The 25,886-nt window shown below is 40.1% G+C and overlaps 2 protein-coding genes across 2 annotated transcripts in view; both read right to left on the bottom strand.

Moving 5' to 3' along the window:
• Positions 1 to 1,201: 1,201 nt before the first annotated feature.
• slc35a3a (solute carrier family 35 member A3a) lies at positions 1,202 to 6,606 on the bottom strand. The gene is made up of 8 exons (XM_020940089.2): positions 6,212 to 6,606; positions 5,931 to 6,145; positions 5,626 to 5,780; positions 5,432 to 5,554; positions 4,360 to 4,534; positions 2,714 to 2,832; positions 2,090 to 2,223; positions 1,202 to 1,667 (listed from the first exon to the last, which is right to left on the bottom strand). The coding sequence occupies exons 2-8, from the start codon at positions 6,118 to 6,120 to the stop codon at positions 1,577 to 1,579; spliced, it is 987 nt and encodes a 328-aa protein (XP_020795748.1). The 5' UTR covers positions 6,121 to 6,145; positions 6,212 to 6,606; the 3' UTR covers positions 1,202 to 1,576.
• A 341-nt stretch (positions 6,607 to 6,947) lies between these two features.
• Positions 6,948 to 25,886, bottom strand: part of notch2 (notch receptor 2) — a 32,068-nt gene continuing 13,129 nt past the window's right edge. The window contains 34 exon segments of the mRNA XM_020940126.2: positions 6,948 to 8,937; positions 8,939 to 9,763; positions 9,849 to 9,946; positions 10,016 to 10,163; positions 10,246 to 10,565; positions 10,981 to 11,134; positions 11,200 to 11,281; positions 11,361 to 11,565; positions 11,676 to 11,818; positions 11,913 to 12,248; positions 12,325 to 12,833; positions 13,066 to 13,178; positions 13,261 to 13,512; positions 13,595 to 13,727; positions 13,813 to 14,003; positions 14,107 to 14,260; positions 14,344 to 14,545; positions 14,631 to 14,859; positions 14,966 to 15,118; positions 15,211 to 15,330; positions 15,404 to 15,517; positions 15,611 to 15,756; positions 15,842 to 16,034; positions 16,132 to 16,242; positions 16,861 to 17,094; positions 17,611 to 17,724; positions 17,799 to 17,912; positions 17,995 to 18,180; positions 18,261 to 18,416; positions 18,673 to 18,906; positions 19,699 to 19,821; positions 20,636 to 20,766; positions 21,104 to 21,311; positions 21,946 to 22,223. Of these exon segments, the coding sequence (XP_020795785.2) occupies positions 8,362 to 8,937; positions 8,939 to 9,763; positions 9,849 to 9,946; positions 10,016 to 10,163; positions 10,246 to 10,565; positions 10,981 to 11,134; positions 11,200 to 11,281; positions 11,361 to 11,565; positions 11,676 to 11,818; positions 11,913 to 12,248; positions 12,325 to 12,833; positions 13,066 to 13,178; positions 13,261 to 13,512; positions 13,595 to 13,727; positions 13,813 to 14,003; positions 14,107 to 14,260; positions 14,344 to 14,545; positions 14,631 to 14,859; positions 14,966 to 15,118; positions 15,211 to 15,330; positions 15,404 to 15,517; positions 15,611 to 15,756; positions 15,842 to 16,034; positions 16,132 to 16,242; positions 16,861 to 17,094; positions 17,611 to 17,724; positions 17,799 to 17,912; positions 17,995 to 18,180; positions 18,261 to 18,416; positions 18,673 to 18,906; positions 19,699 to 19,821; positions 20,636 to 20,766; positions 21,104 to 21,311; positions 21,946 to 22,223 (7,285 nt within the window). The 3' untranslated portion in view covers positions 6,948 to 8,361.

The raw sequence follows: 25,886 nt of genomic DNA, 5'->3' as shown, positions 1-25,886 counted from the left end.
CCAATATATCAGCCATCCTATATATCGGTTTATCTCTAGTCAGGATCACAGTCGGGTTTGCTGCTTGTCACACCATTCTGCCTCACACCAGAAGCCTCATTTGCGCTATTGTAGTTTAGATCACCTGAATCTTCACTAAATGAAGACTGTTTACATTCATAGTTTTGACATATCACAGGGATTTAAGTGGCCCATCTGAAGCTTATGTCATAGATAAAAAACAAACCACATTTGTAATACCTGACTTAATCAAATTTAACTTAAAACTTAACTTAAAATGTCCTGTATTTGACATAATGAATATTATGTGTTAAATACATTTAAGTCTTTTCCTAAAGACATTAGCCAAATAAGCCTTCACACATTCACCTCATCAGCATTACAACCACTCTGCCTTCTGATAATGGCAAATCTCAACAAGCACACAATATAGAGGCCTCAATATAAGTATTTTTGGAACTGGCCTATTGTAGCTATGACATGATTGAGGGCAGCATGAGAAACCCCACACTGACAATCAAAGGCGAGAGCAGCACTTTGAATGCCAGAATCTACAGGTAATGTGTCAGTGATTTTACATGTTGTGTGAATCCTACTGTTTTAATGAGAGTATTTATTATACTTGACTATGAGACGACTCAAGTGTCTTTAACAGATGTGCCTGAAGATTTGACAAGGACAAAGCAGTGCACAGCACAGCAATCACAAGGATGCTTGGACTCATTATTGTAATTCCGTCCTGCGTTAAACCTAGTGATCAGTCCAAATGAATGGGGTAAAATGGTATGATTACAGGAAACTCTGGATCTTGGTCTTTGATCTCAGTAAATCTGTGTGGTCTTTGCATGGTGTTTTTAACTGATTAAAATGAACAGATTACAAATATGCAATTTCCTTTCCTCTTTGGTACTTACTTTCTGGATTCAAATTCAAGTCGGCAATGTTGTAGCATGCTGTTAGAATAACTGAGAAGACACTGCTTAGTCCACACATTTGTTTTATAAAATAATCAACCGTTGTAATTAAAATAAAGATATTAATTATAATCTCATGTTCCAAAAAAAAACCAAAAAAACATACAGCTGAAGTACTGTATTTAAATAACCCCACACATTTGATCAGTATTTACACTATTGAAACCCCGGAGCAACAATATTGATTTCTTTACCCACAAATAAAAAAATACATGAGTACAAAGATATATGGAATTATGCAGTGAAGGAAAAAAGTTAAATAACAAAATATTTTTTCAACAACGCTAACTCTGAGGATTTGAATATAAAATATAAAACAAAAATATTTAGTATTTAGAGTTATTTAAATTTTTTTTGCTACATGATTCTATATACCTTACTTCATATATTTGATTGATGTGATTGATTGTGATTTATATGTACCAGTATATAAAATGCAGAAAGTAGTAAAAATTAGGAAACAAACATTGAATGAGATGGTGTGTTCAAATGTTTGACTGGTCCAAATGTTTGACAATGTTTGACTTTTCCCCTTGTTTTTCTGCACACTGTTCCCCTCTGCTCCAAGGGTTCATACTGCTGTAGTGTCCCTCTGAAGAGTACTATGCTCTGCTTGGATTCACAGCAGGCTTAACTTCATACCCATACAGAAAAGTAGCCACAATGACTAAAATTGCTCCCAGGAAGAACACCCTGTGAACAAAAGACAACATGAATAAATGTAATATAAAAGCAGTTTTGTTTAGTATTTACATAGAGCACATTAATACACTAAGCTTGCACGTCCTTTTTGCTGGATAGAATTTAACAAAGTTCAACTTCTTTAAGAGTTTATATGGCAAATTTGTTGAGCAAGTTAACAAATAAAGTGCAACTTGTAAGATAGTATGTGGACAATTCTTTCAAAAACAGAAACCAATGGCCCCTGCACTCCATCTAAAATTATAACAGCATGAAATTCTAGTCCATAAACGCAATCTGTCCATAAACACAATCTATCCATGGGTTTCAGAATGATGAAAATAATTGTTACCTTAAAAAAAGTCCCCTATAACAACAAGAGGCTGAAACCCATGAGTTAAAAATGAGAAAATCCTACAAATACAAATGTTTACCCTGTAGGTTCAAAGTCCTGGAGCCAGAAGTAGGATATAAGAGTTGACAGGATGATGGAGAGGGATGTAGCGAAGCCCTTGAGGATGTTGTCTGCGTACTTTATAACTGCCGCTATGACCAGACCCCCTAGCGCCTGAAGAAACAAACACACAGAAACAGATGGACCAAGGCATGACCTGTAAACGCCAACAGGGAGTCCTCACATTGACGTACAGCTCTGTGCAAAAGCATTGGGCAGGTGGGAAAAATGCTGGCTTTACTAAAAGATAATGTAACTAATAAACCAAACTAATGCTGTCACGATGTTTACATTTCAAACTTTTTGATATTATGGAAAGTTTCAATAAGAGATGCAGCTTTGAATTTATTTTAGACATTAGAAAGTAAGACAGGACTGTTCTATTCTGGAAAGTAAATTTGATGTTATTTATGTGCTTTTCTTTCAATATTGATACTTGTTCAAATTAGTATTTGAGTATAAATCTTTTGAGAGTTTGAACCAAAGTATGCAGAGGGCCATTTAATTGTCTTTCTTTTGTTAACCTCAGATTTTAATTATTTTGAAATACAGACAAAATAAATATGTGTATAATTCACAAAGTGTCTCTGGTGTGAGGCATTACCTGAAGCGCCACAACTGTCCAGGTGAGTGTGTTATAACCCTGGAACATCCCAGACTCTCGGACCCTCTCTCCATCATAGAGCAGCATGCCAATAAGGCCAAATACCAGCCCAAACATCCCTAAATACAAACACATGTCATTGGTTTCTCATGTCTCGTGGTATTGTATCTTTTAGAAAACTTCAGCATTTATTGCAGGTGAAAAACATCTCTTAGCTCACATTGAGAGTCACCAGAGAGCTTACACACGCCTCACACGTACGGGGGTAAAAATAAACTAGACAGGAACATTTGTCTTAGCGGAAGCACAAGCTTTAACACCCAGCTGGTTCTGCAAGTCGTGGCAGTTTGTAAAAGATGCTCTTCAGAAATGCAGAGCCAGCATTTACAAATTCTCTGCATAGTCACAAGTATTACTGTTTGTAATTTAAACAAAATGCTTTGTGCTACATAACTGTAGCAAAAAGAGCATCTGAGCATACCTTCTTAAGAGTGAGTTTTGCAATTAAGTCAAAAAGCTGGATCTTCCAAAAAAACAACAACAACAACAAAAAATCAACACAATGAAATGTTCTTGGTGTAACATAAAATCAATCATATTACAATAATGGAAGCAAATCCTTTTGTATAGTATTAAAGATTATAAATGAGCTGATTGCTAAAGTGAGTTGGTGTCTTTTGTAGAGAGTAATACCTCTGTATGGCCTAAACCAGGGGTGCTCAATACGTAGATCGCGATCTACCAGTTGATCGCCAAGGTTGTGTGGGTAGATCGCCGTGTCTCGTCTCGGACTCGCGTTTGGACTCGGTCTTGTCTCTCACTAAAGGTCTGACACTCAACAAGTGCGATCATATTTCATTATGGCCGCTGCTGTTGGACTCTACGGCACATCACAAATACACACGCTCCCTATGCATGGCTCGTCTGCAACAGCGTGTGCCCTCGTGTACCAGCGTGCATCACAGGGCAGGTTAAACTTCCTAAACATCCTACCTGTCCATCTGTCTCACGTCAGCACGCCGCCCCTCGCCTTTTCACGCTCTTGCTCCTTCCTGCATACAGCGAACACAAGCCCCTTCCACAGTGCGTGCTGATTAGAAGAGCAAGACGAAACGTGAAGCAAAAACGAGACTAAATTTGTGTTCCAGTGTTGGCACAAAGCAGGTCTACAGCATAGAGCGGATCTACAGAACAGACCTACTGCCACATTTGGCTGAAGTTTGCCTAACAAAAGTGCACAAATGCATCTGTGTTTGTCACGATGTGCGTTTGGTTTGATAAACGTGCAGAGGCTGGTAAATATCACTGCAAAACCAGAAAAGAATGCAACTACAGTTTGGAACTTTAAAAAAACAGGTTTAAAAATCTTCCTTCACTTTTTTCACAGTTTTGTGTAAAGTGCCAGAGGAAGTTCTCTTAAAGAAGGGGTTCTCAAACTGTGGGTGAGGGTCCAAAAAAGGGGCACAGAGTGTTTCAGTGCAGTTTGCTTGGCCTTGTATTAGGTAGATCATTATGAATTGGTCATTTTGTAAGTAGCTCGCATGCTGAAAAAGTGTGAGCACCCCTGGCCTAAACGGTTACTACATCACAGGCAAACTGCACCACATTACTCAACAAACTTGAAACTGGGGGTGGTTGACACACACCTAACTGGATGTTGCGGACCCAGACGCTTTGCTTGCTTTCCTTCAGAATCTTCTCAAAGTAAACTCCTGCAAAGCCACTGGAGCAACATGCGACCAGGACGGCCGTCACTCCAACAACCTGTGATCCAGCCGACAGCACCTCCTTTTCTGCAGCCGATGCAGACTCAGATGGCCACTGCACACAGGCAAAATCAATTAGGACACACTATTTAGAAGACGTAGCACAGACTGATGGACAGTTTTTCATGTAGAGTTTTTTTTAAAGACTGAACTGAAATACATTACCATTACAGAGTCCATGGGGGTATAATGTGGTAATATGATAATGTTAATCCAACAACATTTTTTGTGACTCTTCATTCTCCAATGTACTTATGTAAATATGTGTTCTTGTTCATACAAAGAGATGATTATAAGATAATAAGAGTTTATCTGGTTGCCTGGCAAATCCAGAATGATAGCTCTCTATTTTTTATTATACAAATTAATACCGGTGTGGTCCCCACGCCCTCTGTCATGCCTCAAGCCCAGTCAAATGTGGTTGTGCAATCAGATTTTTTTTCAATGATGCATCAAAAACAAAGGAGCTCCTTGGTCTCAAATAATTTACCAATAAAATTTGTCTCCCCTCAGATTTAGCAGTGACCACACTCACATCCTTGTAAAGTATTGAAAAGTGTGAATTCTGGACCCCAGGCAAGAAGTAACAAAATGCCAACACACCAGTATCACTCAAAGATCAAAAACGTTTGTGTTGTATTGTAGTTTATCCCACTGAAACCTTTTTGTTGAGGTATTCTGTCTTTGGGCAGTTTCTGTGACAAACAATGCTTTTATCCTATATCACACTCTGCAATACAAGTTTAATTTGTACTAAACATTCTATGTACTAGTAGATGCAGTGTATACATACTAATTAGTAATTTAAGGAAAAAATCTGTGGTGTGCAAAAATACTGAAATGTTGATATATCGTATCGTGGGTTGCTGAGTATTTTTTGGTGTATTTTCTAAATAATTTTGTTACAGCGCTACAGTTTTGTTGCTTGCTTAGTGGAAAAACGTCACTATACCTGCACAAGTGCCACTCCGGTCATAAGAATGAGGAGCGAGAGCCACTGGTACACCCCTAACCTACGACCCAGCATGGATACGGAAAATAGAGCAGTGGTCAGGATTTTCAGCTGATACGTCACCTGACAACATAAAGCAATAGATAAGACACATACTAATGTACACTTGGATACTGGACGGGCTGCGACAGTACCTGGTAAGTGGCTGCATCCAGGTTGGATAGAGCCACGTACAGCAGGTTGTTCTGGAGAGTGTAGATGCCAGAGGGGATGGCAAGCTTCAGAGTCTCAATAGGTTTGTGTATGATTTCCTGACGGAGAATACTGTTCAGGGCTCGCATGCTATAACCTGAAAAATGGCATAGAATTATTATACAAGTTTATCACTGTATGCCTCTAGAGGGTGGTAAATGCAATCAAAAGCTTAGTAATGTGTCTAAATATTGATATAACAACATATTCTGAAATACTGAAGTCTCACTGCTTAATCAAAACTCACTGTGCTCCTTGAAGACGAGCAGAACACAGGTAAGGATCTTCAAGAGCTCCGCCACAACCACGGCGGAGGAAGCCAGGTACCGCGGACCCTCAGACTGCAGCGTCCGGGAGTAGCGCATGGTGAGCACCAGGGATGTGGTCTGGAACACCAGCACCCCCAAAGACATGTACTTTAGCCGGGAAGACGCCATGGTCACGTCTGGCTCAAGGGAGGGACTGGAACATACACACTTATACGATTAAAATGATACACAAACATGTAAAGAGACTTGAGAGATTTACCTTCTTTAACGAGCGTTAAAAAGCTGCTCCAAATCCAGACGCTTTCATGTGAAATCTATACACGAATTATTGCCTTAATTTATTCATGTGGGCCGTTTTTACTTATAGAGCTGATCTCTGACACAGACACACAGGTAGTGAAGCTTCAGGCAGCTGTCAAAACAGCAGCACTTTTCCTAAGTCATAAGTCCTGGCGTCCATTGACCCGCACAGCTATACACCGTCCACTCAAAGAGCGTATTTTCAAGTCAGAATCCCCAAACACAAACCTCTAAGGTAATCTGCCATCCCCAAACCATCAACCGACACTTTCTAAGCGACTATTAGAGACACAAAAGTAGCATCTTCAGTAAACTCCGAGCTCGAGCTGAAACCTCACTACTTCCGTGTACACAGTTCTTCCTCGTTCTTGACAAAATCAAATCTACAACAGAGCGACGCCTGCTGCCGTTCATCTGTAACAACATCACGTTTGGACGATAAGGGAATGTCCCAACCATAGGCTGTGTATGCTCCCAACCAAGCCTGTTCTGTGATATTATCATTGTCATGTAGGCCTAGTATTTAACAAAATAAAATGGTAATGAATATAGCTTAGTCTTATTAACATTTTGCCTTTGTAGTGAGCATACACACATTGGCATTGCATGCGTATTGATCAAGAGAAGTGAGCTATGTTCATGAGTGTGTAGAATTCTAAAAAAGATAAATAAATCTTGAGTAAACACAACTTCACTGAGTGTTTGCACTGACCTTTTATTTCAGTAAGCATTAAGATGTTCTTTTTTTTTTTTTTTTAACAAAATGTCTTTATTTAGTTCTCTACCTTATACAAATATGCTGACAACTACTTCATGTAACATGTCTATTATAGATTATTGGTAACAAAGTACAATGAACATAAAACAACAAAACATTTATATACAGAACAAAGAAGACAAGCTTTTGATGATACGTTAAATTACAAAGGATTGTAACGTCAGAATTACATTAAACTATTTGGTTTTGTTTATTTAAATATTGCTTTGCATATCTTTTTAAAAAATAATTGTAAGAAATTCTATTTTTTCATTCAAATTATTTTCACCCAAAAATTTGGTCAAAAATATTGTGGTGCTATTTTTTGGATTTTTGAATGATTGTCTGTCCATAATAGTCAACAGTCAAGGTGAATTATCAAAGGTGCAAGCAGAGACTGATTGTATTAAAGCGAAATCTGATTCATGACTTTGGAAGACACTAAAGAGGAAAACTAGCACCTCTGTAACATTCAAAATAACTGAAGTGCGAATTTTTCATATAAAACAGAAAGATACTCATTAAACACTGCTGATCTCTGTAAAAAAAACAAAACTAAAAAAAACAAGCAGAATGTGCTATATGTCTATGTACATGTTATCACACTACACATTAATTCATGTTTTTCTGTAAAGTTTGTCCAGCTTTTCAATTTCAGTTCCGAAAAAAAAACAAAAAAACAATTACACATTGCTGTAGCTGAATTTAGTAAAATGGGTACTTATGAAACATGAGTAATAAGACATCACTTCAACAAGTAAACATCATCTAATGCATCCGGTGCATGCAGATCTCAAGTGTGAAAATACTAAAAGGTTTTTCGTCATGGAACAGATTAAGACATACAAAGACGTGTGCATACATTTACAAGCATCATTCAGAGTGATCATCTTTCCTGTAGAAGTTCAGCTTTAAGAATAAAAGCATCATTTGACCCATCATATAAAAGCATTAGATTTAAAGGTTCCACAAGTTAGTATTGACATATTGTACACACAAAAAACAAACAAAACACCCGTTCTATGCAACAATTTTTGCTATTATGCCGACAAAGTCAGTGGTTTCTGAAGGATTCCACAACCCATCACCATTAAATGGCCCAAGACCAAAAAGGCAAGTTTTCAAACTAAAGCCTTTGAGATTACTGCATGAACATTGTGCTGATGAGAACTTGCGTATTTATGAGTAATACTTTTGGAAACAATACATAGACTTATCAAGTGCATTAAGAAAGAGGAAACAATCAACCTTTAAAAGATAAACAAATATTATACTGATAAAGAAATAGAGCAGTTTATGAGTCACTAATTCATGTAGTTAAACTACACAGAGTTCATCTGCTTTGGATAAGTCTATGCAAACACCTGCATGTTCCCAAGCGGAGCCTGCTGTGATGCTTGCTGCATTTGCTGTGACTGTTGCTGGTGCTGTGCCTGCTCTGGAATGTGTGTGCGATGTGAAGAGGCTAGTGCATGGTGGGCAGTGCCCAGAGGGGTGGGGCTTGTGGTCACATCTGACCAGTCCGAGTTGGAGTGTGGGGAGGAGGAGGACCATGGGTCTGGAGACTCTGGAGAAGGGGTGAGGTAAGGGTGCTCGCTGGCAGGATGGGCAGAATGACCCGGAGTGGTGCCCTCTGAGTTGGCTGGGGTGTAGCTGTGCTGAGACGGGGGTGTGGGGTACTTATCCACTGGGCTCTGCATAGTGGGGTAGGAAGGCAGTGCTCGGGACTGGCCGTCAATGCTGTGACCTCCGTGGTTGACCGTATGGGCGTGTGGGAGTGCGTGAGATAGGGCATGTGTCATGTTCATCTGCTCAGGCATTTGGTACATCTGGGAGCAGTGCAGAGGAGGGGGCCCGTGCTGCGGGGTTTGGGACTGTGTGACCTGGACCTGCCCAGGCTGGGGCTGCTTCAGCATGGGCTGTCCCACCACCAGTGGACAACATTTGGAAGGTGACGATGGGAGGAAGCTGCTCTCTGCTCATGGTCACATTCATTGGTGTCAACATTGCCCCCTGGCCGCGGTGTTGGCTCATGCCAGGGTGCGCCCCACCCATCTGGTGTGGCACTAAGCCAAACATGGAGCCGTTATACCCATGTTTGGGCATGCCCACCCAGCCCTGCTGCTGGCCTAGCATGTGGCTGACCGGAGGTAGCAGAGGTCTGCTGCTAGGGCTGTTGAGAAGGGGAGGGGAGTTTGCTGTAGTGGAAACAGGAGCAGACACGTCCCCAGTATATGAGTGAGGGGACTCCAGGGAGTCCACGGGGGACATGGTGATGGAGCTCTCGGGGAGTGCTGCCGTCTTCACACCATTTGTTTGGGCTCCTGCTGAGCTGGTCCCATTTCCTGCTGCACCTCCACCTGTCACTGGCGCTTCTACTCCAGTGGGCTTCTTTCTGCGCTTGGCCTTCATGTCCTTAAGCTCCTTAGGTCCTCCTCCAGCCACTTTTGCTCCACCTCCTCCTCTCCTACTCTTCTTCCCCTGTGGCCCAGTGCGCATGCCAATGTATCCACCTCCATTAGCCCCACAAACAATTGAGGAGTTTCCTCCCATGTGCTGCCCATTATGAGGACTATGAACCAAATTGTACTGGTCCAGCAGACGAACAATGTCATGGTGCATGCGCTCCTGAGCAGTATCACGAGGTAATCGGTCCAAGTGATCCGTTATGTCCCTGTTCGAGTAATGATCCAACAGTACCTGAGCAGCTTCAAAGCTGCCCTCTCTGGCAGCAAGAAACAAGGGTGTCTCCTCCTGAAATTCAGACAAATATTAAAGAAAATTCAGCCCAAAACAGTTTAAGCTAAGAAAAAAAAACATCAAATGAATATAAACAAACCTTGTTATCTTGCATGTCACGATTAGCTCCATTCTTGAGAAGAACCAGTGTAGCTTCTACATTGTTTACTGCTGCTGCCCAGTGCAGAGCAGATTTGCCTAAAATTAACAAAACAGTTAAATAAGGAATTCATATGGGTGATGTATAACACTGCGGAAAAGTCTAACCATGGTCATCTACTGCGTTAATATCAGCATGGCAGTGGATCAGCTCCTCTACCATGCCCTCCACAGCCAATCTGGCAGCTAAGATCAGAGGAGTGGTACCATCATTCATCCTGGCATCAAGCTCAGTTGCACGGTTACGGATCAGGATCTAAAAAGGAAAATATAACATTACTGTGAAATTATAATTATTTTATTAATGTGTCACTACTGTACTGTTTAGGAGTACAGACCTGAAAGACTCCTTGTGCATCTGCAGCCACTGCTGCATGAAGCGGAGTTCGGCCCATATTGTCATGAGCATTGGGGTCAGCTCCAGCATCCAGCAGGCGTTTAGCAGCATCAGCCCTAGCATAGCGTGCAGCTAGATGCAGAGCAGTTTCTCCTGTGCGGTCGGTCTGGGCCATCAGAGAAGCACCTTGAGATATCAGGTCTGAAATGACACTTGGTCCTTGTTCTTCACCTCCACTCTCCTCCTCTTCATCTCCATGCAAGCTACAGTCAAGACCTCCACCATTACGCAAAGATGCCAACATCAGTGGTGTGAAACCATCTGAAATGTAATGCACAACATGTTAGAATAATACTGCAGACATAGAGCCAATAAATACAACTTAAAACAGACAAAATAACTATCAACCATGCTGTAATAGTTTCCCCTCATCATTAGTTTACTCATACTAGCATCTGGAGCTTGAGCTCTCAGAAATTGTTTTAATTTCTGCCCTTTACCTGCCTACTTCTCTTTATGGCACTGGCGAAAGAATGTCAAGCAGTAATTCACTGCAGATGGTGTCACTTGTGCTTAGATCTATACTAACTTTCTATACTAACTTTAACTTTAACATATATTCCAAAATGTAATTTTGTGTCATCCATGGAACGCAATTTGCTGCATTTCCATTTTCCAATTAACAAGATGGAAAATAAAACAGTAGTAAAAAGTAGTAGAAAAAATATACACTCACCTGGGCCTTTGACATTCACATCAAGGCAATCAGTGTCCATATCGGCCTGTGGTGGTGTTAGAGTGATATCAGCAGCTTTGCGATGCTGTAGGGTCCATTGTCTTTGATCCACACTTCCATCCATAGCAATGGGCAGTAATGGTTTGTCCTCAGTCTGCAAAAAGCACATGTCTAAATACAATGACAACAAAAAGCAACTTGTTTTTTTAGATTGCTCACTCTTGGCTTCTTGGGTTCTGCTTCATCTTCAAGCCACCCCGAATTGTGGTCGATCACATTTCCATCTTGCGTCTTGAAATTTCTTAAAATATTAGAAACTGACTTAGTGTTTTTTGTTTTCATTTAATTGCAATCAGCATGTACAAAACTGATTAACTTACTTCAGATCAAAGTCATCCTGCCCAACAGGTTCTTTCCTCTTGTCATTTTTAGAAGGCAAAAAGCCATCAGGCAGCCACAAGATACCCTGTTTATGTCTCCTTTTGGCTGCTAGCATTCCCAAGACAAGGATGAGCAGAATAATTACCACTGCTACTCCAATTACGTACATCAAGTACTCTGGTTTTGGCACAACAGTTGGATCACCTAGGAGACAGATTCTTTTTTACTTTACTTACTACAGTAACATGGTGTATAATAGTAGAACAACAAGTACAAGTTATAATCTCAGTAAAGTCAACTCAATGTGAACTTACTGCCTATGGACACTAGAGGATATGGAAGATCTGCCTTTATGTGAGCAGCAGCAATGAAGGATGCAGCTTCATTTATATTTAAGAAACAAGTCGGGGATCTCTGGAAGCATTCTCTGTTATCTATTTCCAGATACACTTGACAGCTGTGAGAAAAAATAAAAAAACAATGAATGTTTTTTTTTTCATGGTGAATACAATGTTTGAATACAAGACCTAAAAGCATTATTGATATATTACCCAATCACTTCTCTGTCTAGTTCACGCTTGCTTCTGCGCTTAAGCAGGTGCCAACCCGCCTCTTGCCCATAGAAAGGATAGACCATTGGTTTATTATTTTCATCCAACTTTACTTTTACATTTGTATGCAGCAATGCCCCAAGAGAACGCAAGAAGCCTCTCAAGTCTCCAAGCAGCTCCTCAGGCTGCAGTCGCACGACAATAATCAGAACACCATCCAGTAATTTGGGTGTAGAATCCTTTGAACAGTCGAGGCCGTCCCAGCCACACGCCTCAGTGTAGCAGCTTTGGTCACAGTATCCATTATCATAGTGATCTGCACAGTACTTGTCATATCTGAAAACACAGAATAAAATTGCAATCTGTATATAAATTACGTATTTAAGTAAAGCAAACTAAGATAAAGACTTACTTGCAAGGCTCTGGGACATCCCCTCGACATTCAAAGCTGTCAAAGAGACACCCAGGGTTGTCACACTCCTTATCACAGCGTCCATTCTTGAACAAGTCCCAACAGGGGACACTGGCGGTACAGTTAATCCAGGGCTGTTTCCAGTTGAGAGAGCAGTCTCCACCATCCCACTCACACTCGTAGTTGTTGCACTGATCATCACATACTTTATCCTCTGTCTGGTTCTCACACTGGGGGTATGGGCACATGCGTTTGGGTGGTGATGACACTTGGCAAAATCGGCCAGAGAAGTGTAGGGGACAGACGCAGATGTGCTGATATGGGTTTGAAGGGTCTTTGGCGCATGTTCCTCCATTTTTGCATCCACACTTTTCACAGTGTGGACCACTGAAGACGGACTGGCACTGGCAGAACAGATGACCCGATGGCTGATCCACACAGTGCCCACCATTCAGGCATCGTAGTTTGGCACATCCTACTAGTTCACCACAGTTATATCCAGTGAAACCCTACATAGACAAATACCACCATTAAATAAAACTTACCACACAACAGTAACTATTCTGAGTATCTAATTTTCCCTAGGGCTGCATGCATAGCATACCTGTTTAATCCCTCTGAAGCAAATGTGAGAATAAGAAAAATATTTTGAAGTGTTTAGTGTAAAGAGCAGTGGCTGACTAAACAGATTGAAAAGCAGAAGGAGAGGTCTAGAGATGATAGAAGTTACAGCAGACTTACAGGGGCACAGGAGCAGATATAACCATGGACTGAGCTCATGTTCATAAAGCAAGTGCCACTGTTATGGCAGGGCTTGGACAAACACAGATCTACCATAGACTCACAGTGTCGCCCTGGAAATAAAGCATACAACACAGTTACCGTAAAAGCTGTTGTTACTACAACCATCCATGTTAAACACACAAACCAGTGTACCTGTGTAACCTAGGCGACAGCGGCACTTATAGTCGTTGTCCAGCTGCACACAGTCCAGGCTGCCAGGAGCATGACAGGGCTCAGACAAACACTCATTGAGATCTCCCTCACAGTGTTCACCCACAAACCCCGGAGGACAGGTGCAGGTGTATCGGCCGATCCCATCTACACACTGCCCCCCGTTCAGACAGCGCGGCTCAGAGGAGCCTGATTTGGGAGCGCAGTCGTCCTCGTTTACCTCACACTGTACCCCTACAGATCACGAGCAGATGAATGAGAGACAGTCTTACCAAAGGTAATGCATTTAAAATATTCTTAGCAGTATTATAGTTACCATGAGTTCCTGGCGGACATGCACAGGTGAAGTGGTTAATGAGATTGATACAGGTTCCACCATTGAGGCAGGGCTTTGAGTGACACTCATCCACATCATATTCACAGTTGACTCCCTGAAAGCCTGGTTTACACTAATAAAAAGCAATACAAACATATTAAATATTTTATTTCTGCTGAGAGAAAAAAAGTCCTCCAGAAAAAGTCACAAATACTTACTTTACATTCATATGTGCCCAGATAGTTGACACATGTAGCTCCGTTGCGACAGGGATTTGACTTACATTCATCGACCACATCTGTACAATAACTACCCGTGTATCCAGTTTGGCATTGGCACTGATGGGACTTTCCAACATTTATGCAAAGCCCACCGTTCTTGCATACATCCTCCACCTTCATTTTCGGATCTATGAAAGAACGCAAACATTCAAGTATTTTTTGGTAGCCTCTCACAATTAAATGCACTCAACACAAACATAATAAAGGCATATTAATGTTCCATTGTTTTACCTTTTATGGCAGCATAGTCTTCACATGACATATTAGGAACATCACAGTAAAGGCCAGTCCATCCCATTGTACAGTGGCAGGTCCAGGTGGTGGTTGTCTGAGAGCAGGACCCTCCATTGTTACAGTGAACGTGGGTGCACAGGTTTACAAGATTCTGCACACAAAACAAGATATATTATAAATATTACTTCAACCACAACTAGGTAGGTAGGTAGGTGTACAAAATGACACCTGTACCTGACAGTTGGGTCCATTGTATCCCGCAGGGCAGGTGCAGCGATAGGTGCCCAGACCATCAGTACAAGTCCCTCCATTCTTACAGGGCTGAGAGTCACACTCATTGTGCTCATATTCACAGAAAGTGCCATAAAAACCAGGACGGCAGCGGCATGAAAAGGTATTTATATCATCGATGCATGTTCCATTGTTCAAGCACAAACTAGAAAACAAGATCAGCAAGAAATGTGTTAATTCAAAAAACTAAAAAACACGGGCACAGAGTGTTTCTTAAATAAGTGTCCCACCTTTCTGTGCATTCAAGAATGTTACGTTCGCATAGAATCCCATCAAATCCTGGACGACACTCGCACACAAAGCTGTTAACATAGTCTCTGCAGCTGGCCCCATTCTTGCAAGGGTGTGAGGCGCATTCATCAACTTCAGTCTCACAACGGGACCCTTTAAATCCTGGACGGCAATCACAGGTGAACCCTCCCACTATGTCCACACATGATCCTCCATTTAGGCATGGGTCTACAAAAGAAGTAATTTGACAAATCAAAAATACGTGTAATCAGTAGCGTGATATACTTTATGAATAGATAATATTGATTCAAATAATATAAAAAGAGAAACTTACTGGGAGAGCAATCATCTATATCTGTCTGACAGTTGTGTCCACTATAGCCTGGTTGACATTTGCACAAGTAGCTGCCAGGACTGTTAATGCAATTCCCATTGTTTTTGCAAGGATTCTTTTTGCATTCATCAACATCTTCACTACAGCGTGGACCTACAAGAATTCACAAATAAGCTGTTAATAAGGCCTCTTATCCTACATTAGATCAATATGTATCAGATTACTTCATTTATAAAAACACATACCTTGCCATCCGACTGGACATTGGCAGGTATAAGATGTGTAGTCTGGAGTTGGACGACAAACTCCGCCTTTTTCACAAGGACGAGAGGCACAGGGAGCAAGCTCCTCTGAACAGTGTTTACCTTTGAGAACATGTTACATAATTAGATAAACCGCATACTAAATTACATGGTCACTATCCAGTTCAATATAAACCTGTGTAAGGTGGACTGCAACGGCAAGTGTAACTGTTGACTCCATCAACGCAGATGCCGCGATTCTGACATGGCCAGGAGGCACATTCATTTATATCAATCTCACAATTCATACCTGTAGGAGGAGACAGGCCAGGTTATTTGAGAACAGTGTTAATTACGTTCATATTATGAACAAAACAATACAGTAGTACATTTCAATGTTTACCTCTGTAGCCGGCTTTGCATTGACAGGTATATCCATTGTGATGGTCCACACAGCTGCCACCATTCTGGCATGGATGACTTTGGCACTCATCTCTCTCTGATTCACAATGCTCTCCTGTCCAACCAGGCTCACACTCACAGTGGTATCTATACAAAGAATAATAATGCATATTTACATATCAGCTTGTAGCTCCAAGAATTACAATACAAGATGACGTGTTTAAATGCTTACCCATGCTGTTGTTCAATGCACTCTCCATGAAGACAGGGCCGGTGAGCGCAGTGGTCCATCCCAGAGAGACACAGAGGACCGTGGGTGCCCGGAGGACACTGGCACTGGAAACTATTTACTTTGTCCACACAAGTACCGCCACTCATACACGGGTTTGAGGAACACTCATTAATCTCCACATTGCACTTTGCTCCTATATGGTTTCAACATTGATGATAAAGTGTAATAGTTACAGCATTGCAACAACAAAGAACTTAAATCCTTTATTTAATTGAGTGTAAAAATTATACCTGTGTATCCCGGAGTGCAGACACATGTGTACTCGTTGATGCCATCAATGCACACTCCATTTTCACAAGGATTACTAGCACAATCATCATCATTATACTCACAGTTCACACCTGAGAAATTAAAGACAACATATATTTACACATAATTTAACAAAATTTATGTTGTCATTGTGTATTGCTTTTAGTTATCCTAACTGTATGTAGTATTACTTGCCACCAGGGGGAGCTATACTCCATAAAAGTAGCTCATACAAACCAAAGTGACTTAATGAGTGTTGTAAGACTACATGCAGACATTTTTATGAGGTGAAAAAGGAATTGAATCAGTCGGAACAATAATAAAAAGGAACACGAAACTCCAGAAAAGCAGAACTGAAGGTATGAACCAAAAAACAGGACGTGACAATTTAAGCTTTTTGTGAGTGGGGCAGAGATTCATGTACCAGGGGTCAAGCTGGTACAGCACGCAGATCCATCGAGCAACATGGTTCAGCAGTCTTTGCAGTGAGAAATATTTATACAGTAGTATGTTTTGGCTGCACATTTTATATACTACAAGGCATGGTCACACTGAAGGATGCAGAGGACAAACTTTCTCTTAGTGTACCTTAACATTTCCTTAACAGTTCTGGCTATGATTTGAATATAGGCTTGAATTAGAATCAGTAATGAATTCTTGACATATAGAGAAAATGATTAACCAAATGTGCTTAGATTTGTGAGTTTTACCTCTGGTGCCTGGTGGACAATTGCACTGGTAAGCATTGACCAGATCAATACAGCGGCCTCGGTTCTGACAGGGGTTACTATGGCACTCCTGCACCTGGATGTTGCAAATGGAGCCGGTGTATCCTGGATTGCACTCACAGGTGTAGGTGGCGATGCCGTCCTTACACTCACCATGATGGCAAGGCTCGGGCACGCACTCATTAATGTTCTCCTCACAGAGCACACCCGTAAAGCCTACACAAGAAAAATCATGTACTTTAGCGATACACATCAAAAGTGGTGCAAAACATTTAAAGGTCATATGTATATTAAACAAAATGGATTATAGCCATGTTCAAATGCTGTTACCTCATCAAAGCCCATCAACCGTACCTGGAGTTGTGTTTAGTTTTTTCTATACAAGTTTAAGTTTATCTGTATCTCCAAAGCTCAAAATGCTCTGTTTCACCTTGTGATGTCATGAGGCAGTAGCTTTCAGGAACCTTTTACTATTAGTTCAGTAGAGATTGGAAATTCCAAGGCTGAAATTATCCAAAGGATTCTAGTTAAAGTGTATGCAGTTTAAAAATACAGTGGAGCACTTCCTGTATTAACACATAACATCACAAGATGTTTTCTTTTGAGAGATTTTTAGGATTTGTGTATGAATGAAACAAAACACGATTGAGGGAATATTTTTCATGAGGAAACAACATTATAACATAGAACAGAAAATAGTGTTCTATGGGCCATTTAAGCATTTGGTGGTACCTTCAGCACATTCACAGTCATATCCATTTGGCCGGTCAATGCATTTAGCCCCATTTAAACAGGGTGTGCTGGAGCATTCATCGATGTCTATTTGGCACATTTCACCGCTAAAACCTGCAGAAGAAAAGGGAAAACATTAAAGACAAAATTAACAGCTTTACATTATTCAGTAACTCAATTTTACTAACCTGCTGGGCACTCGCAGACAAAACGACTGACCTGATCCAAACATTTACCCTGGTTCAAACAAGGAGAGCTTAGACACTCGTTCATTTCAATTTCACAGTGAGTCCCTTCAAATCCTAGAGTGAAACAAAAAAAATACATATAATTTAGCATGTCCTCAGTGGTTTGACATCAAATTCTAAATTATTAAAAATTTACCAGGCATGCAGATGCATGTATACTCTCCAATGCGGTCCAAACAGGTGCCATCATTCTGACATGGGTTTGAAGCACATTCATTGACATCTTGCTCACAGCGAGGTCCAGCATAGCCACGCACACAGTTACAGGTGAAGGACCCGTCAGTATTGACACACTGACCCCCGTGCTCACATGGGTTAGCACCTGCAAGAAAAGGAGACAAGATATAAATATTTCACCCAAGATAAAACACAATTTCAGAGGAAGGTAGTATAAGCACTTACCAATACTGCATTCATCTCTGTCTATGTTACAGGTGCTGCCCATGTACCCTATCGGACAGTTGCAATTAAATTTGCCACTGATTGGGTTGGTGTCACAATGGGAGCCTTCTCTACACGGGTTACTAATACAAGCATCATCTCTATGGCACAACAAACCTAAGAAGAGCAAGGACATTAATTAAACCAAACCTTTTAACAAAACTACTGTAGTCTTACTAAATCAGAATATATTTCTTTTGGGTAAACAGTTTATGGTCAATTAAACATACTGTAGGACTACACACACACACACACGCACACACACACACACACACATCAAATTCATACACAGGTAAGGTGGGTAAAGTGTCTTGCCCAACAATACAATGACCGTAATGAAATATTGTTGGAGGGTGGTGCATGTATGGCATACCAGTCTTTCCATGCGGGCAGAGACAGATGAAGGAGGCTACGCGGTCGATACATGTGGAGCCCTGGGAGCACGCTGCTGTTGCACAGTCGTCAATGTTTTCAGAGCAGTCAGGACCCATCCAACCATTAACACAGACACACACGTAACTGCCTGGTAAGTTACTGCATGTTCCTCCATTTTGGCATGTGTTGGGCTGTAGTCGACACTCATCAACATCTTCAGTACAATGCTGACCTTCAAGTTTAAACAATGTACAAATTAATAATAGAGTCCACAGATACCACAATGATATTACTAGATCTTTCTTTAGACAAAATGATGTAATTTTCTATTCAAAACTAGCCTGATGTTGATCAAGATTATTCTACAACTATTCAGGAATATTACAGTTTTATCCAATTTATAATACTTCAATACTTCAAATTAGCATCTTTTACAATAGTTTTAGTATTGATTAGTCTCTGGGTATTGATTTTTGACAATCCTAATGGAGCTCAACAGTGACAGCCTGCACAGGTTCCAAAAGTAAAATTACAATTCATTTTTCCCATAGACCCGACATGCTAACTAATATCCAAAAAGGCAGTTTAAAATGCAAGATTCTGTAAAATCTTTTTAATCTTCTATTGCGGTTTATAATGTTTCAGAAACAGATTTAAAATCAAATTATAGGTCTTGTGGTCATTAGTTACCATGTAGTTGATTAACCTTGAGCAAGCTTTCAAACTTCTAATACTAATTTTCTTTTGGAAAGTCTATGAGAAAAATGAATGAACTGCAATGTGGGCGGTCGCTGCTCCATAGTGTCACCTCTTACGCCTTAGGTAGGGCTAAGAGGATTACCTGGGTTAGCATTTAATCAACATAACAATAAGTTACTTTCCATAACTTGTTGTACTACATATCTTGTTATGTAGTCATCAATCATTAAAACACTTAAAAGTTTATTTTGGTTATTGTTTGACTTGAATATATAACAATGCAGATACAATACAGACAGAATTCTGATGAATGAATATGAATTACCGGTCCACTCTGGCGGACATTGACAGTTGTAAGTGTTGACTCCATCCATACAGGTCCCTCCATTGGCACACTGGTGTCCCGGGCAGTCGTCTATGTTGTTCTCACAGTTTGTGCCATTAAACCCTGTCAACACAATCATGCATAAAAGTCAGTATTTATTCATTAATATGCTTTTACTTCAACATAAAACATAAAAGAGGGAACAAAATTAAAGGTAAGATTTGTACAAGATTAATACAGATGCAGATGTAAGATTAATACAGTAGTGACCCAAAAAATAGTGATTTCAAATTGAGTAACCCTATTTGATATCTAACTTTTGTAGACTGAGCTCCAAAGTGTTGTAATGCTGTAAAGTTGTAAAGTTTTTGATTCACTATATATTTGTTTTTGGGCACATGGATATCCTTTAAGTTGTGTAGGGATTATGACATGTCCTGGTGTTGTATAAACAGCATTCATTTACACTCTGTTGTGTCTGCCCTCACTTTACAAGTAGCAGAGTTATAGCATGCTCTTTGTCTGTGTACACGGAAACACCCCCTCAAGATCAGACTGTTTGCACCTTAAACACATTGTAACCGTTTCAAAAGTCAGAACAATTTTGGTGACACCTTCATATAAAAATAGGAACAAATCCAAAGCACTGTTTCAGAGTATGGCAGGTATGAGTAGTTTAGGAAGGTGTACAGGGGCCAAAGTGAGCTAGATGATTTTTAATTTTACTAGGCTTGAAAATGTAATAGATAAGCATATAAAGTGTATGTTTTAACAAACTTAAGTTGGTGACATTGGTGAAACTGACCATGTACCATCTTCTAATCCACTTACAAACAACATGGAAGCTAATGGACATTCAAGGATCCTAAATGCGCATTCACAGGTTGAACTGTTTTAAGGTGTTTTTAAATGTGTTTTTAAAGTTGTAAGGTCATACCAGGCAGGCAGTGGCAGGAGTAGCTGAACTCTGAGCTTTGGCAGGTGCCTCCATTGAGACATGGCGAAGGGGAACAGGGCACATAGGAGCTCTCACAGTGTCGCCCCGTGAATCCAGGTGCACAGTTACACCTGCAGCATGTTTTAATCAGTTACCATGGTTTTAAAAACAAAATTACAACTGAGCAAAAAAAGCAATGTTGCAAGTCACATTTTTGGGTAATTCATGACAGAATGTTAGCCAAGAAAACTCTGGACAGACATAACATTCTCGATAACACACACACACACGCAGTTTAAAAGTTCAGTATTTAAATATTCAAGCATAAATATTTAAAATCAAGGATAGTAGTTTACTAGCTGGTCTTCACATATACATTAGACGCTTTTGAGAGATGCGTGCCATCAACTGGATCATATTTAGATGTGAACATTTTTAATCTCACTTCATTTCTACTTCGAGACTCACTTGTAGGAGCCGGGAGTGTTGCTGCACAAGCCTTCGTTTTGGCAGATGGAGGGTGTGGCTGCACATTCGTCCGTGTCATTGAGGCATCGGGGACCTGTGTATCCTGAAGGACAAGAGCACTTGTAGTTCTGACTGGACTGAGCTGTGCACACGCCCCCATTAGCACAGGGACTGGAGAGACAGCTGTCCTCGTATTCACATCGGGGCCCTATGCAGTAAAGAAGACAATATTAGCATTAATGTAACATATATATACATATACACATATATGTAATATTGCCATGTGTAAGTGTATGCATGAGGACTTCATAATATGGGGATTTTTTTTTACTATTATAAGGTTTCCAGAAGAATAAATTATGAACATTTAAAACAATATAGTCATGTTAAAGGTGCACTGTGTAACTTTTCTGGTGGAGAATCAGTCATCTGCTTCTCTCCATAGATATGTTACCTGGAATGTTCCACAGTATGGTATTACACTTATTTATCTCAAAGGAGACAGCAGGTAACATAACAAGGCCATGTTATATGTCACATCTATGGAGAGGTGAGCCCATTCATACTAAGAATGCAAGTTTAGAGGTCACTAAAAACCCATGTTATTGAGTAAATACAAGAGGGACACGTTTAATGTCATACTGTGACATTTCAGACAAGGCAATAACATCTCCATGGAGACAAGCAGGTGGCCGAATATCCGCCAGAAAAGTTACACAGAGCACCTTTAATGGAAGTCTTAACAACAGTCGTTTTGTTGTCTCCCGAGGACATTCTATCATCTATCTAAATAATTTGCTTGTGACTAATTATGCAGCCCAGTTCCCCACATATTTTCTCACCTGTCCATCCTCTTGGACAGCGACACTTGAACTTGTCCAGAGATGTTACCAGCTCACACTTCCCATTGTTGATGCAGGGGTTGTTGGGGTAGCACGAGGAGTTTTGGGGCATCTGACAGTGTGCGCCTGTGTATCCGATGGGGCAGGTGCAGGTGGGGTTTCCTGGGACAGGTACACCCCCAGATAGCGATACAATACATTTACCTCCATTAATACAGTAAACAGGCTGGCAGGGGTCCTTGTATTGACAGTATTCTCCCAAAAAGCCCGGAGCACACCTGAACACACACATTGAAAAAGCACTGTCAAAAATAATGCAGAAATACATGTGGGGAAGTTGAAAGACCAGATAAACAAAAAGTCATTAGCGTTTGTGTTAAGAAAGACAAATATCCACAACAAAGAGTGAGTTTCGATCCAGCTCACATAATATAGTACCACATCAGAGCGCAGTGACAGTAGAGAGAAACATTTGAAGAGGATCCCAAAGCACATCAAACATCCACATGAATCAAATTATTGTATGAAACATGCATTGTTCAATCTTTTCTCACAGTTTAGCCATAGCTGTTCCATTGTACCTTCCATATTAACGAACGATGGAAAAACAGGGAATTTGTTTGGGGGATAGACTGTAGTGGTTACTGTTGGGAGTATTATAAGAGGCACTGTTTTTGGCTGGGTGATTCTCTATTTGGGAACTTTTGCCTTTGCGGTTAGATTAGTAAGTTAATTATTTTTGGTTTCTGTTCTCATTGCACATTTTAAAACGTTTCCAGGAACATTAGAAAGACAAAATTTCAATATGAAATGCTGAACTAATTATGTTTCAAATGTTTGTAGTCGTCTTATTTATCTTATAATATCATTACACGTTCTTGCCAAAAGACACCCCACAATAAAAATGCACTGCTTACTGCAAGACGACTACAGAGTTTAAAATGTGGTCTGAACCAAACAATCTACACATAGTGGACCCTGAAGTTATTGCCCCATCACCAGGACTGGGGTAAATGTGGCTGAGGAGGGGTTAAAGTGGGGTCACCGATGGCAAAGGAGAAGTTCAAAAGCAGAAGGACAAGAGATAGAGTCATATGGAAGTTGTTGACTGAAGACACAGAAACCAAAAAACAGCCAGTGGAAAGCCCCAATGGTTACTTGGTTAGTGAAATACATTTATGTCTGACACTTACATATATTTAGACGTCATCTTAGAATAAAACTATTTTCTCTTTATACTTGATATAATAATAAACCATTATTTAGTTTTATTTAGCAAAGTCAGTGAATCTAATCTGCACTGTATGCAAACTAGATTAATTTGAGATTAAAATATCAACATTACATAAGAAACCATCTCTTCTGCTCAAAAATGATTTGTTCCCAACTCCACTTTCTATTCCTCAGTCCCGCTCACTTTCACTCTACACTTCCCTCAGTATCACAGCTCTGTATCCCCTGTATGGATGTACAAACAAGCAAGTTAGTAGTTAGTTAAAGTATTCAACGTATTGCACCAGTTGCACAATTCACAATGATATGGGCATTTATTCAAAAGCCTAATCCACAGTGGCCTTTACAACATGAAATGCACAACATTATTAACACATGATTTAAAAGTCTGTATTTATTTTGGTACAGTACATAAATAAAGGTGCAAATAATGAGAATTTCACTTTTGATCCAAATAATGTTGACTATGATAACTCCATAATAGAGCGGTGCTAGCTAGTGCCCTGTAGGAGCTTTCCTTTGTATTTGCCTGTGTATTCTTCTCATCTGTCAACTGCAGAGGAGTGTATTGTGTGGTGCATGTGGCAGACACACAGTCCTGGGACTCTGTGCGCACAGGCCGCTCCCAGAGGGGGCTCAGGTGACACTTCCAAAGGCCCAAATCCCAATCTGGCTCATATCAAATCCCCTGTTCAGTGATCAGGTAGAAGTTCATAACGCAGCCTGGATGAATGACGATGGCAAATGATGGACGACCCGATGTTTTAAAACTTGTATTTATTTGAAGCTTCTCCGCCCAGAGACAGCTTGAAGATATTAGGCGAGTGCATGGGAATGCTGCAGAGAGCTATGAATCATGCCAAGTAGACTTCTACACAGATTGATCTAATCTATGTGCAGAGGATCTGGGGGTGTTTGTCACACAATAATTTAATCTCCATGAGAAACAACAGTCTGATGATGAAGCTTCAACCAACAATTCACTACACTAAAACTTCATATCATACTCACACGATGACTAAACAGCAAGGCCAGCAGTATCACATTCTTTGTGATATTAATAAGCGGTAGAGATAGTGATATAGCAATTAACCCAACTTCAAACTTGTACTCAAAATATGAATATATTATTTGTATATATAAATAAAAAAATCAGATATGAAAAATCATATATCTTATTGATAATTTTTTGCAATCCACTGGAAATGTGCTAAAATGCTGTACAATAAGTTAATTGACTATAAATAATATAAACACAAAAGTGCAGAATTATCTTTGTGCCCTTATTTGGAAAATCCACCCCAAGTTTGTATTTTTATGATTATTATTTTACTCTTTTTCAATTCCTCTTGCAACTTTCTGACAACAATACACAATATTCTTAAATACTTTCAAAGCAACATTTGGGATATAACCTTGTAAACAATATATTGGCAATGTTTTATTATTAAAGCAATATAATATCTTCAGGTTTTGTATAATTGTGTTCTGCCACATGTGCTCACTCCCTCTGCCCTCCCTTTTCCTGGTGTCTATAGCTGTCCAAGCATTAGGAGACATAAATACTGTCCCTCCTCCTCTGTTTAAACACAAACACAGCTTTGGTCGTGGTATCACAACAAGAGGCCGTCCTGCTCCTCCGCCCCCTCCCTCACAGTACTGACAAGGCCCTGTGCCCTGTGACATACATCACATTAGCACAAAGAGGGTCCAGTCACACTAATGTCAGGTTTAAGTTTCACACAGAACAGTTCACACATTTCCACTGTTACTGTCTACTATGGGGAACATGACAGCTACATTATGTCTTATATACAATGACTTTGAGGAGAGAAAATGAATTTTACATCTGCCGCCTTTTGTTGTAAATCCGCTTTGACATAAGAAATGATTATGATAAAATCAAAGAAATATGGTTCCTATATTAGTGTGATTAAATACATACACTACATTAGTCTGACTAAACACTGAAAAGTCTTTGAGCTGGTTTTGAGGAAAGAAAGATGTGTATAAATATAAAAGATTGCTAAGTGACAAATATAATCAGTGCCAAATAGCAGAAAATAAAATACACTGAACTAGATGACATTGAAGACCATAGATTTCTTAGACACTTATTGTGCAATAGTGGCCAGACCTGGTCAACGACTGGAAGAACTTCCAGTTGTAAGATTAATCCTCTTCCCATTGAGTAATAATCTTAAATTATTATCAAATTATCAAATTAAAAAAAACTTTGATGAAGTATGTTTATTACTGTATAGTATATCTAAACTGATAAGTAGGCTACCCCCCTATCTTAAAACATGAATCTTAAAAAATATCTGAATGTCTGGATCCACAAATTTTTTTCCCTCTACAATAACACATTTGCACAGCAATAATAGTTAACAGCATTTTTTTTTTTTTACTTAAGCTTACAACTGTTGCACTGTTTTTGTACGGAGACACGTCCCTTAATGAACAGTGAGGTATGGCAAAGCCTTTTAAAAATCAATCCCTCTCAAGCCTCTGTTGACAGACCCAAATACCATGGCGTCAGGAAGTGATAGCAGGCCGTCCTTCAGGTTTTGGTGCCAGATAAAGACTTCATTATTTGCCTTTAGGCTGCAGTGACACAGCCTGGGGCCAGCAGACAAGGCAGAGCATGATTCATATTATTGTGAGGGAGTGGTGTCTCTCAGAACAGAGAAGAAACACAGACAAAC

The sequence above is a fragment of the Boleophthalmus pectinirostris genome, unplaced genomic scaffold (genome assembly GCF_026225935.1).
Source record: "Boleophthalmus pectinirostris isolate CB_2022bp ecotype Guang Dong unplaced genomic scaffold, ASM2622593v1 HiC_scaffold_7, whole genome shotgun sequence".
NCBI lineage: Eukaryota > Metazoa > Chordata > Actinopteri > Gobiiformes > Gobiidae > Boleophthalmus > Boleophthalmus pectinirostris.
The sequence above is the reverse complement of the archived record's forward strand: the minus strand, read 5'-3'. Positions and strand labels throughout refer to the sequence as shown.